The sequence below is a fragment of the Andrographis paniculata genome, unplaced genomic scaffold (genome assembly GCF_009805555.1).
Source record: "Andrographis paniculata isolate CXL003 unplaced genomic scaffold, ASM980555v1 Contig78END, whole genome shotgun sequence".
Lineage (NCBI taxonomy): Eukaryota > Viridiplantae > Streptophyta > Magnoliopsida > Lamiales > Acanthaceae > Andrographis > Andrographis paniculata.
Window position 1 is genome coordinate 2,716,898 of NW_026137615.1, and position 13,504 is coordinate 2,730,401.

The 13,504-nt window shown below is 32.1% G+C and overlaps 2 protein-coding genes across 2 annotated transcripts; one reads left to right on the forward strand and one right to left on the reverse strand.

The window, feature by feature from the left end:
* The first annotated feature begins 612 nt into the window (after window positions 1–612).
* Window positions 613–8,858, forward strand: LOC127239797 (uncharacterized). Its single transcript, XM_051258120.1, has 8 exons — window positions 613–773; window positions 985–2,607; window positions 2,686–3,119; window positions 3,192–3,353; window positions 3,527–3,602; window positions 3,842–3,997; window positions 4,654–4,790; window positions 8,735–8,858. The coding sequence occupies exons 2-7, from the start codon at window positions 997–999 to the stop codon at window positions 4,774–4,776; spliced, it is 2,562 nt and encodes an 853-aa protein (XP_051114077.1). The 5' UTR covers window positions 613–773; window positions 985–996; the 3' UTR covers window positions 4,777–4,790; window positions 8,735–8,858.
* LOC127239798 (uncharacterized) lies at window positions 5,804–10,943 on the reverse strand. The gene is made up of 6 exons (XM_051258121.1): window positions 10,836–10,943; window positions 10,599–10,735; window positions 9,277–9,429; window positions 9,024–9,199; window positions 8,750–8,864; window positions 5,804–6,031 (listed from the first exon to the last, which is right to left on the reverse strand). Exons 2-5 carry the CDS (start codon window positions 10,728–10,730, stop codon window positions 8,759–8,761), a joined length of 567 nt encoding a protein of 188 aa, XP_051114078.1. The 5' UTR covers window positions 10,731–10,735; window positions 10,836–10,943; the 3' UTR covers window positions 5,804–6,031; window positions 8,750–8,758.
* Between the last annotated feature and the right edge of the window lie 2,561 nt (window positions 10,944–13,504).

Sequence of the window (13,504 nt, forward strand, 5' to 3'; positions counted from 1 at the left end):
ATATCTCATTTTTTCTACAAAAATCTTTACTTTAAATCACATTATTACTTTTATATATTTTACAAATATTATTATGTTATTATTACAATATTTTGGTCATTTTCTTTTGATTCGTAATATATTTTGATATATTAATATTCAAATATTAATATAGATACTTAATTACAGAACGGGAGGATGTATTATTTTTTATTTATTTATTTATTTATTTATTTTTTAAATGGAGTAATTATTAAAAATGTATTTTTATTTAAATAATTTGAATGAATAATTTTTTTACTTAATATATAAAAAATATGTCTTGAGTTTATTTCTTTTTAAAATAATTTTTAATATACTCTTTTAAAAAAATTAATATATTATATATATTCATTATTTTTACATAATTTTCACAAATACATATTTCATATAAAAAAAAAAATGGTCTCAATACACAAAACAAACACGCTTAAAGCCTAATTTACACAATCAAACTAAACCCAAACCAAACAAATGGTATTAGTAATTAGTTAACAACTAGGCCTTAAAGGCAGGGAATAATGGGCCGAATAAAAAATACGTTAATGGGCCGTAAAAACAAGGCCCATTATGTTAATTTGGCGGGAAACACGAAGCGATCCATACTTACACGATGAGGCGTGCCCTGCACTCTTCCCTCATTTTTGCCACTCACTGCAAAATCTCCATCCGCACTGGCGATCGAATCGTTGTCGGCACTCTGCTGCATCTCTTCACGCTGGAAGCGCCGTCGAGGTTATCGAACAGTCTAATTTGTAAGTTGAACATTTTTTGGAATGTATGTTCACTTGCGCGTGTGGATTTTTTAATTTTAGTTTAGTTTTTTTTTTTTTTTCCTGTTTGCGGCGATGTGCTTGTTGCCTGAATGTCGGTACCGGAATAGTATTTTGCGTTTTTCGTTGATCCGTTGGATGTGCTTGGTGTGATTGACTGCGTTGTTGTTGTTGTTATGGTGTTGGATTGTAGTTTAGAGGAGAAATGACGGTGTTGCGGTCGCGCGAGGTTTTGCCGAGTGTGGCTGCGAAAGCGTCGCCGGAGACTGAGGTGTTCGAACCGGTGACGCCGTTGAAGACCGTTGAATTATTGATCCAACCGTTGAACAGTTGCGGTACGCCGAGTTCAAGCTTCGGTGTAGAGAAGTATGGCGATCGAGAAATAGAGTTGGGGTCTAGCGGCGGTTCTGTTATGGTTGGGGAAAGTGGAATCAAACGGAGGTGCAGCCTTCGTTTGGCATCTAAAGTCGGTGTGAATGGTTGTTTAGGAAGTGTTAGGGTTATGAGCGGGAGGAAGAAGAGGAAGGTTGAAGGAAGTTCGTTGAATGCTGAAATTGATGTTGGGAATTCGAGAGGAGGACGAAGTAATTCACTGAAATCTGACGGTAGAGGTGAAAAAATTGAATCGGCTACAGATATGGAAGGAAGTATAAAGTTGGGATCGAATGACTGTATGATGAAACCTATCGATTTGGGAGCTGTTAATGAGCTACATAAGAAAAAATCATCGGAATTTGATTCCAATGAAGAAGCAGTGGTGGAAAAGGGATTTCTAAGCTTGAGGTCGGGGAAGAGAGTCGAAAAATTTGAACGGAAAGAACAAATCAGTGACGGCCATGGAATGGAAGATATTAACAATGGTAAAAACCCTAGCCCTGATATGATGAGGGGTGATATATTTGATTCCAGTTCAGAATCCGAGTCGAGCATGGAAGAATCCGAAGATAAAAAAATTGGCATTTTGAAGATAAGTTTAGACAATCCAACGATTGGTTCTACAAGTTCATTAAAAACTACAGATTTGAAAGATAAAGGTAAAGGTGTTGTTGCTGAAACTGGTGTTCAGACCAGAAGGAGGTTGAGCAGAGAAGAGAAAGGGAAAACTAAATTGGCAGCAACACCGATATCTATGAGCAACAATACAGCAGAGCACATGGTTAAAGAACATTCCGGAAGCGGCAGCAGTTCGGGTCCTTTACGATCAGCAGCCATTGAACCAGTGCAGAATGGACTCCATGCGAGGGAGACAACTGTGGCTGCAAATGACGAAAGAACGGCGTACAGGGAACAGTTTCGAAGAATTGCTAGGCGCAGTGCATCTCGATTTGCCCATTTCTCGTTCCATCAGGAGCTAGGGGACTACACTCCCCATAGAAGAGGCGCTTCAGTCGCGAAAGCAGAAGATAATATTGAAGATTGGCCCGGTCCCTTTTCTACCGCGATGAGAATTATCAGGGGTCGGGAAACTAATAAACGGCGTAATTCGTCTTCTGATAAAACTGAGGCTGTTGAGCTAAAATGGGTACCTAAAAAGCAGGAGTTTCATAAACACTCGAAGCAACCCCCCTCGCTGCAAGACCTCTGCTTGCCGATTCTTTCCCAGAATGCCGACGCAATCAGCTCTCTTGATTTCGTACCGGATGTGCTGAGGCACAAAATGTGTTGGTCTCTTTGCGACAGTCGCAGCATGGACGGTCATTTTCTCAAATTGCTCGTGCAAGGCTCGCCGACAGAGATTCGTATACGGGATTGTTCTTGGCTGTCTGAAGATCTTTTCACTGCGACCTTTGAAGGTTGCGACATGAGCAAATTGACGGTACAAATCCTTTTATTCATTCAATTCCCTCTTTTCGATTCAAATGAGGGTAACCCGTTTTTATTATTCGAAAATTAGGTGTTGCAATTCGATCAATGTGGGAGCTGTATGCCCGATTATGCACTATACAGCACTTTAGCTTGTTCGCCAAATACCCTGCCTTGTTTAACTAAGATATCCTTAAAGGCTGCTTATCGATTTTCCGATGCTGGACTGAGTATGCTTGTTACGTCTGCGCCTTTTCTTGAATCCGTAGACGTAAGCCAGTGCCCGTTACTCACTGCTGAGGGAATCTGCCATCTGGCAAGCTCTCAGCGTTCGATTTTACGGGAACTATACTTGGATGAGTGTCAAGGAGTCGATGCTATGCTAATTCTCCCGGCCCTGCTCGACTTACAAAAGCTCGAAGTTTTATCCATGGCAGGAATTCAGACAGTTTGCGACGATTTTGTCGTTACTTTTGTCTCTGCCCACGGTTGCAGAATTAAGGAGCTTGGCTTAGCAAATTGCATGTGAGTATCAATAAGATTTAAAGATTTTAGAAATGAACGCTTTTTATTTATTCGTTTATCAATTTGTTACAGGGAGTTGACGGATGAGTCTCTGAAAGTTATCGGGGAGAACTGTTCTGAACTTCGAGCAATAGACTTGGCAAATCTGAAGAAACTGACTGATGTGTCTATAGGCCACCTTGCGAATGGTTGCAAAGCAATTCAGACGCTAAAACTTTGTCGCAACGGGTTCAGGTATCGGTTACAGAATATATATTGTTTACGATTTACATAAAATTTAAAATTTTTGGAGACAAGTTCAACACTGTACGATGTTTTATTATTTGGTTACGAAAGTGCATTAGTATTTCATTTTTTTGCGTCGTTTGGACACAATTTGACTGAAAATTCCCTCTTCGATTTGCTAGTGATGAAGCTATTGCCGCGTATCTTGATCTTCGCGGTGCATGTCTAAATGACTTGATCTTAAATAGCATCACAGAGGTAATTACCGAAATTCTTTCTCGTAAAAGTTAGCTCATTTTATCATTCAAGGATGTTTAGATTATATGTAGTAAAAAAGTACTGTAATTCTTTAAATCGGTACCCATTATTTTTCATCTATTTATGTTACTACGTTTGATGGGCTCTATATATATTTTTTCACATTGCATTACTAATTCTATAAAATTTCTTATGTCGTGTTAGAAAATTGCTTATTTTTGAATGGTTCTGTGGTGCAGGTTTCGAACCATACTGCACTATCCGTTGCCCGGAACTGCAGAAATTTACGGAGTCTTGATTTATCCTGGTGTCGCAATTTAACCAATGAAGCATTTGGAGTTATTGTCGACTCATGCTCGTCACTGGAATTGCTCAAGTTGTTCGGCTGCACACTGGTATGTGATGACATTTGTATGCAATATATATATATATATATACACATGGGTAAACTGTTTCTTTTTAGTTCCGTATCTGACCCTATTATTATTTTAGAAGTTTAAGTGGACTTTGTTTGAAAATAGTTTCGTAATTGAAATTTTTTTGCTAAAATGGTCCTCCGATGTTGGACTCCTACGCTAGCTTCCCATTGTTGATGTGGCGCTGACGCGGCTGACATTCATTAGATGCCATGTCAGCGACACTTGAATTATTTTTATTTTTATTTTACAAAATATTTTGGTAAACTATTATTTTAGTTCCGTATATGATTTCCTTTATTATTTTTAGGACATTAAAGGGTCTCTCTCTCAAAATAGTTTTGCAAGTAAATTTTTTTCGGTAAAATGGTTCCGACGTGGCATTTACATGGCGATGACATGTCAGCCACGTCAGCAACAACGGGTCAGCACGGCGAATCCAATGCCAGAGGGCCATTTTAGGGAAAAAAATTTTTACTTATGGGACTGTTTTTGGACAAGGTTAGATTAAAGTTCTAAAATGATAAAAGTGGTCAGATATGGGACGAAAAATACAATTTACCCAATATATATATATATATCCTTTTTGTATCTTAAAAACTTATATCATTACCTAAGTCATTATTGGATTACAGGTTTCAAATGTATTTCTTGATGGCCATTCGAATCCCAGAGTAAAAATTATCGGAACGAAGATGACGGCTGTGCTAACCCATATCGACGTGCCCAATTTCTTCGCGGGACGTCTGCGAGACTGAGTGACTTCCATGAGGTAACTCGACTCATGACAAGCTTATTATATGTTTTTTGCATATTAATATGAATGAATTTTTGCTACCACTTGTGTAGTTTAGTTTAGTCGTCAAAATCACAAACTTGGTTTTGAACGTAATCTATCATCGATCATGATGTGTTCAAATCCTGACGAAAGATGCTGCTTTTGGATTTGGACGCCACATTATTTTCCTCTTACGGATCGATGGATGTAATTTTGTCGCTACATATAAATATATCCTTCTTGTGCAAATGGTTTTGAAAACGAGAAAGGGTTGGGTTTGTTTACTTGTGAATTAGTTTGAATTTGACGTTTTATTTTTATTCAAACATTGAGTAATTGAAATACTAGAGTCAAGCCAGCCATTTTTAAGATTACTTTGAATCGGATTTGTTTGGTTGTAATTCGAAATTAATTTAAAAAATATCTCTTTTTGTTTAAATAGTTTTTTTTTTGAAAAAATAAAATACTAATATATTTTAATTGTGAATTGTACAATGTCCGTCCATGGTATTGATTTAGTTTTGAAATCACAATCAAATAAAATTTAGCATTTTGTATGCTTAAATTAACTTTTATTACCTATCTCAGGGTGTGTTTTTTTCATCAAACTTTCAAATTTTATTATTTGAATTTCGTGTTTATTAAAAATTATATGCATATTTTTTCGGGCAAAATTATTATTTTAATACCAAATTTAAACTATTTAAAAAGAAACGCACCCTTAAAATATTTTCTTTGTTTTCTTTTGGGGTGGGTTTCTATATGTTCCAATTTACACATGTTGACGTTTGTTCATACAAAGAAATCATTCTTTAAATTAAGTTGAAAATTATACTCAAAATGTTCTAAAAATTGTTGTACGTTATATTGTATATCCTGTAAATTAAGTTAGATATATAAAATTTTAAATAAATATTTTTAAAATTTTATTTTTTTTCTTTATCCAATTAAAATAACATGATATTTACAAAAGAAAATGATACTAATTCTGTAGGACATAATGAGAATTATATGAAGCCCATTCATTAATAAAATTTTCAAAACAAAGACACAAAATTCACACATTTAACATACCCGTCTCAAAGATATAAATAGAAATATGTTCTAAGGGGACGTTTGTGGCGCCAACAAGTTTATAACATAAACAGCTCATCGGCAGCGTGCCTTGTCGACATCACCCGATGTTAGAATATTTTACAATTGATGTCCGAAAGCTTGCTGTCGAGACAGGTGACCTGAAGAAGAGCGAGCGAGGCTCATTGTTTATTGATGGGCTCAAGCAAGAATTTGTATTTGTATGCTTAGTTTGTTAAGGCTCAAGCTCAGCTCGTATTAATATTAACAATAAATTTGAATACTAGAAAAAGTTACTTGAAAAACAATCAAATCGAGTAAACTCTAAACTTGGAAAGCTCTATAAGAATTGAAAATATGATTAATTTATACACTTATCATATTATTAAACAAGTTGAAGGTTAAGTTTGAAACAAGAGTAATATTCTATTGGTTAGCAGAAGTTTGTAACATATGATTTTAATATTTTTGCTATTTGTATTATATATATATTTTTTTGTATACGTGGAACAATTTAATTTTCATTAATATAAAAAAAAAAGATATTTTGATATTGGTATGTTATAAGAACAATTTATTTTTTATTTGAAATATTCTATTAGTACCTTATTTTCTATACAATAAGTCACATCTAATGCGTATTTACATTTTGTTTTCTAATTTTACCAAAACTTTCAAAGACAACTCTTTCAGACAAACTCTAGATCTTCGACTCGATTCAACGGCAACACTAGATTCAAGCAATCACAATGTTATTAATTAAATGAAATCAAAAGAGATTTCAGGTGGGCGAGAATTGTGTTCTATGCCCAAAGCTAGGTTAAAAAAATTCACCGAGAGATCAACAAACTATATAACCGATGAATTCTAGGAAGATTGTCCTTACAAAAGGCCTCTTAAAAGTTTAGAACTAGTGCTCAATTAATTTAACTTATATATATAGTTTCAATGACAATCGATGGCGATGGTGTATGGCACCCGGGCTAGTCTAAAGCTCGGCTCATTAAGGCTCAAATTTCGCCATGTTACTAATAATAATGGGTTGAGCTTGAAAAAGAAAAAAAACTCAAAATAATTATCAAAACGAGTAGACTTGGGTTGAAAAGGTTTCGAAAATATAATAAACCTACATTTTTATTATACATGTAATATAGGGTAGATAAAATTCGAGCTTGATCCAAGAAGAGTTCTTACCCCAACATCCCTATGGAAAATCGAGTGTGTTATGTAATTATAGATTGACATCGCCAATCAACTCGGGTACTTAATCAACACATACTCTAGAAAAAAATTTTAAAAAAATTTTTAGTGAATCACCCATCCTAAAACTACTGCAAAACAAGTCAAACCCTTGTAGATCAAGCGGTGAAACATCCCTCGCTTGAGGGTTGGATCCCTCGGATGTGTATTTTGGCTAAGTATTATAGTAATCCTCAATAAGGATAAGGACCTAGCGACATAATGACCCAACAAACAAGTAGCGTGAGAAGATATATCTGAGTATAAATTTCACCCTTAGACCTTATTTCACCCACTTTCTCGAAATCCTATCAGTGATTTCTATCTTCCCTAGTTTTTCCCCTTCCACCATTGAAGCATCTACCAAGCTCAAATCTACCATTTTCCACAGATGAAAACTCAATATTTTTTTTTTCTAGAATTAAGGATACAAGTGGTGCCTGACGAACGACTATGAGATATACTTAGTGTTGTGTTCATCCTAACTTAAATTTTAGGTGAGGATTTCCATTAGCGTGTGCTATAAGCATGCCATGAAACACGACAAGCGTGTAAGTAACATGGGAGGTAGGACAATGAAATCGAGCGGACTTATCACTAGACAAGAGAACTCGGCTCAAAATTGAGGAGCATTAATATCCAACTAATCCACTTTTAATTACTTTGATTGTATGTTTACTTTCCCCACCTTAATGTTGGCACAACGGTCTCCGTACAAGAAAAATGGCGAAATTGCTGATAACTCTCATGTGATTTCGAAACTAAGCGTAAATTGTCTTGTACTTTAAAAATTGTATGGCGCACCTTATACTTTCCTAAACATTGCATGAAATCTCTTTTTTCATTTTTTCTGCGATGAGAAGATAATTTACTATCTATATTCTTTTTTATGGCGGAGGATTTCATGCAACATTTAGACATTATGCAATTTTTAAAGTATAGAGAGAATTTACGCTGAATTTCGAAACCACAAAGGATTATGGGTAATTTTGCCCAAGAAAATAATTGAATGGCTCCTCTGTCCTGTGCCGGCTAGGGATGCCATAGTTTTTTTGTTTCGTTTTTTTTTTAATGCTATAGTTACAATCTATTTTTCTTCACTTTATTTTTTATTCTTTAGGATTACTCTTCTACAATTCAAAAGTTCTTCACAGTTAACATTTTTATAAAATCAACATATGTACACACATAATTGGCTCTAAGTAGGTGTTTTGCAATAACATGCTACACACTACTAACAACTATGTTCTGTTCTTTCCTATCCAACCTATTCAATATCAGGAATTTGCTTAGCTACATTTTCTTAATAGATCAATTTCCATGTCCCGACTCTAACCTTTATGGAAAGGCTACTCACAAATATGAAAGTACTAACCTCGGCATGTGACAAAAATGTGGCACATAAATGCCCTAAACATTTATTGAGATAACATGAATCGATAAACTCTTAAATCTAAACCTATGTTCCATTACTAATCTTAATCTACCATGTATATTTAAGTTTACTCTTCTTTTCCTATTTATTTTTGTGTTTCGAGTAAGCTTCATCAGTTTATATTTCTTCCCTTATGTAAGCTGTATTTAGAAAATTTCAGGTATGTTCTAACTTTTAAACTAAATAAAAGGTGCAGGGAACATACCACCGGATTCTATTGTTCTCCCTCAGTATGAGTAAAGATAGCCTCGACTCTGTCAAGAGATGCCTCCAAGCGCCCGGAATTCATGTTAAACAACGGTTCATCAGTGCCCACACCTCTGTTGAAAGAAATCTTAATTAGTATCAGCTTCAAAGAATTGTTTACTAATGCCCTATCCGAACATTTTGTGACATATAAACATAATGCGATTTCGTATATATATATATATATAATTGAAAAGACCATTGTCAGGTTAACCAATACATGTTAAACTTACCCGGTGAATTCAGGGAGAACAAAATCAGCTCTCCACCCGAATCGAAAGTCCACTCCAGGACACAAACCAAGGGATGTTTTATTTCGAATCCTCGACATACCATCTCCTCCCAAACATGATGTCAGCTTCCACTTCCAACCCGTTGCGTGCAGCGAAAAGCTATGGCCTACGCCAACCTGGAATGAATGCGCCGGATTATTCAATGGGATTGGCATGGATCACCAAAGTAGTAGGAAAGATCAAGCCATTGAACCTGGAGGTTGAGGAATTTTGTAATGGGAATTTTCTTGGAAACAAGCTGTACGTCTTGATACAATGGCTCGTAAATTAACTTCCATTTTCGCTCGAAGGCTAAAGGCTTCAGAACCAGCTTTGCGTGATAGTCGTTCAGAGGAGAATTGTACAGCTACACAGAAAGGGCAAATCTGCAAGTGAGATCAGAATCAACAGAAATGGCAATTACATAAAAATAAGTAACATTAGATCCCTAGGCTTTTGCTGGTTTTGTGTTTAAATAATTGTTTTATAGGGAATCATCAATATTGCGTAGTAAAGAAAGTAAAAAATAATCACAAAAAATCAAATTGATAATGCACAAAATAATCATCACATAAAACAAGCTGAAAATTAGTACTCTCTCAGTCCTACCTAAATAGTCTCAATTTTCATTTAGGGTTGTCTCATCTAAATAGTCTCGTCTCCACCCAATTACCGGTTTACCCTCGCTCTTTCCACACTTCACTCTTTACCTATTAAACCCAAAGATATTATAAACTTTTCGATTTTATACAAATTCACTGTCCTTTTAAACTATTATAGACAAAATATTCTCGTTTCTTTCTTTAATAAAAAATCATATTATTTGTCATACTTACATTTCAATGAGTACTATTTTCCCTTAGCTATTATAAAATTATTTTAAGACAATTCAGGTACAATTCGGGTGGGACGAAGGTAGTATCATCTATGCACCTCTTATACAATGCCAAGAACAAACTAATATAGATTCAAAATGTTATTCTTTTTTACTATTGAACATTAACAAGAAGTCAAAAAAAGCCTACGACTTATACAATTCACATTTTCCAGCAGCTGGGCAATCAAGAAACTCGACTCAAATTTGAATCTGAACGTACTCAAAACTTGAAACCAAACGAACTGAATCAAGCAAGTAACTAAAAACACCATTTTAGTTTCCTTGAAAATTAAGTGAAAAAGTGCTAGCTATCATTAACCTAACCTAGTAGATTAAATGCAGAACGTCCATTGCAAATTTACATTTTCGGGTAAAAATATTCTGCAGATACACAGAAGAAGCTTTAAGCCTATCATCATCCATGATGCTAACACAAATTAATTCTTCCAATCAAATAAACTAATAAGACATCCAAACTAAACGCAAGAAAAATCAAAGAATTTCTCAATCCAGACGGAAGCTAAAATTTACATCAACAAAACGACGACATTAACCACAACAAAAATGAAACTGGTTAAATTCAATCCAATAGACATGGAACAGCAAGCAAAATCACAGTCAGTCACTCGATTAATTTAACGATAGAAACAAGTTAGTACCTCTAAGTTGACGCCGACTCGGAAACCCTGAATTTCTTTCCTGAACTTCAAAAAAACCTCGCTAGGCATCAAATTGACGCTGTAACGCTCCTCAAACGAAGCAGGTTCTTCCCCATTCGAAGTTCCCTCCATTTCCCCTTCGTTTCCGTGCAAAATATCCAAATAAATAAATCAATCAATTGCAAGACTATGAAATTCAACCTCAGAAAAATCAAATCAATATGAAATTGGCAGTACCTTCAGATGAAAAATCGTTGGCGTTGATTCGTATAGAAGAGGCGTACAGTAGGATGCTCCGAGCTGATTATATACTCACTGCGAGACTCGATAGATGGACTGCCAAACTACTGAAAATTACCGACTTACAAATTTTCAAAATATTTTTTATTACTCCTTTCTATATTTTCTATTTTAATTTCTTTCATATCATTTTTTTATTTTTAAAATTATAATTAATATTTAATTATATTTTAAATTTTATAATTTTTTTTTTAATTTTAATTAAACTATTTAATTATTTTAATTTTAATCTATAATTATTTTTATTAATACACTATTTATTAAATTTTATCTAAATTTTTATATTTACAGTAATACACTCAAATTATATGATGAGTTGAAGAAAGTATTATTTATGTATATAGATATTACTTAAAATTTATAAATATACTCCATTCCTCCTACATAATTTGTCTCTATTTTCTATTTTCGTCCGTCCCACAATACTTGTCCTTTCTATTTTTGGAAATATAATTATACACTTTAATCGCATTTTAAATTTTATAATTTTTTTAATTTTAATTAAACTATTTAATTGTCTTAATCTTAATCTATAATTATTTTTACTAATACACTTCTTAATTATTTACTAATTATATTTTACCTAAATTCATTATAATAATTGTAATTCATTACTGTTTGCATTTTAATATATCTCAATGACAGTGAAAATTGTATTTTCTTAATTTGTTTTTACTTTCAACAAATTTATGAATTAACAATTTCTTATACTTTAATTTTAAATTTAATATTTGGAATTAATTATTTGTTCCCGTTATATATACTAATCATAAAAAATAATTCATAGCCACTGCTGAGAAAGTATATAAAATATACGAGTATTGTAAATTTTATTTGAATAAGCAGTACACATTTTTGTCTAATTTTTCTTTTAGTAAATAAGTTTTAACATCGAAAAAAATGATAAATTAACACGGCTACGGCTCAAGGAAATCATTTCTTGACATGGTTACTCCCTCTCTTATCTTTACCGGAGGAGGTCCAAAATTCGTCCCAATAATCGGCGACAATCTGATATTGCCGATCTGATTCTTAAGGCACTCCATCAACCCTAATCCATAGTCGTAGTCGTCACTGAAAACCAAATATACATGAACAATATTGTATTATTTTTTACTTGCTGTTTTATTAGAAAGTAAACAAGATTTTGAGATAAATTATGAAGATCAATTACAAGGTTTTTATAATGAACTAAAATCACATTTTAAAGTAATATCTTTGTTAAAAGAAATGATGATAATATTTACTGCTATAATACTAATATTAATATTTTTTTAATATAAATTTTAAAATCTTTTTCATATATATATATATATATTTTGAATATATGTTTTTGTAACATATTTTTAAAGAGCTAAAAGATAAAAATTAAGCTCTATTTATTTATATATTTATTTATTTTTTAATACTTCAAACACTTTATTTATAGTTTTGGAATTTTGAAGTTTTGATAAAAATGTATGAATAATAAAAAGTTATATGTAATATTATAGAAAAAAGATACTTGGATTTGTTATATTAAAAAAGTTACTTAAAATTCCAAAAATATCTACATAGATCCTTAAAATTTGCAAAAGTTTAAAATATTCTAAATTTAAAATAATAGCAAAAAAATGGAAGGGGAAATAAATTAGTTACACATATACATATATTCTTTAGAAGTTTTGTTTGTTTTTATGTTTCTTTTTCCTTTTTTTTTTTTTATTTCAATAATAACTTATATGTAATATTTTATAAAATACTCTCCTTCCATTTACTTTATTCATATTTTTATTTTGGTTTTTTCCATTTATTCTGACATTTTTCTTTTTTTTTAAAAAATAAAAATAAAAAATAAATTATATATTTTAATCTTACTTTAAATTTTTTAATTTTAATTAGATTAATTACTTATCTTAATTTAAAAAAGACCCTGTAATCGGGACGGAAGAAGTACAATATATACATACATTCACATATATATAATATATATTCTAATCTCTAAAAAGATAATAATTAATATATTTTTCATTCCTCAAATAAAAATACTAAACAAATGTCTATATATATATATACAATAAAAACATACAACACATTTTTTTAATTATTCTAAAATTGGACATCTCCTAGATTAAATTAATTTACTTAAAATTTCAACACAAATACAGATATACGATAAATTAATATGAAATTGAATTGAATGTAATAAAATAAATTAAACCACATCTATTGAATTGTTAATATTTTTATCCAAACAATTAAATGTTGAGATAGTGATTTTGGAAAAAAAATTAAAATATTAAAAAATTGAGTATTTAATTGATCTTTGCCAAATAGAAACTTGAAATTTGAAATTTAAAATTTGATAAGATGAGATGATTTTCTAAAAAAATTATTATTGATGAATAGAACTAAAATTTTGAAAATGTAATCTTAAATTTAATACATGATTCATACATGTGCACATATATATCAAAAGAAATGTAGTAATATTTTACTGATAATATATATATCACTGTATATTTATTACAATACCCTTTTTAATTAATATTTTATATGCAGGTAGTATATGCTGTAAGCATAATAATTTAAATGTTCACTAAAATTTTTTATCATCGTCTTTATAA

Excerpts from the sequence above, each read along its gene's own strand:
- LOC127239798 (XM_051258121.1), bottom strand. The coding sequence starts at position 10,730 with ATGGAGGGAACTTCGAATGGGGAAGAACCTGCTTCGTTTGAGGAGCGT. Across the intron at positions 9,200-9,276 it reads CAAAATTCCTCAACCTCCAG|GTTGGCGTAGGCCATAGCTT; the intron begins GTTCAATGGCTT and ends CATTCATTCCAG. Across the intron at positions 8,865-9,023 it reads GTTCTCCCTGAATTCACCGG|AGGTGTGGGCACTGATGAAC; the intron begins GTAAGTTTAACA and ends TTCTTTCAACAG.
- LOC127239797 (XM_051258120.1), top strand. The coding sequence starts at position 997 with ATGACGGTGTTGCGGTCGCGCGAGGTTTTGCCGAGTGTGGCTGCGAAA. Across the intron at positions 3,354-3,526 it reads CTTTGTCGCAACGGGTTCAG|TGATGAAGCTATTGCCGCGT; the intron begins GTATCGGTTACA and ends TCGATTTGCTAG. Across the intron at positions 3,603-3,841 it reads TCTTAAATAGCATCACAGAG|GTTTCGAACCATACTGCACT; the intron begins GTAATTACCGAA and ends TCTGTGGTGCAG.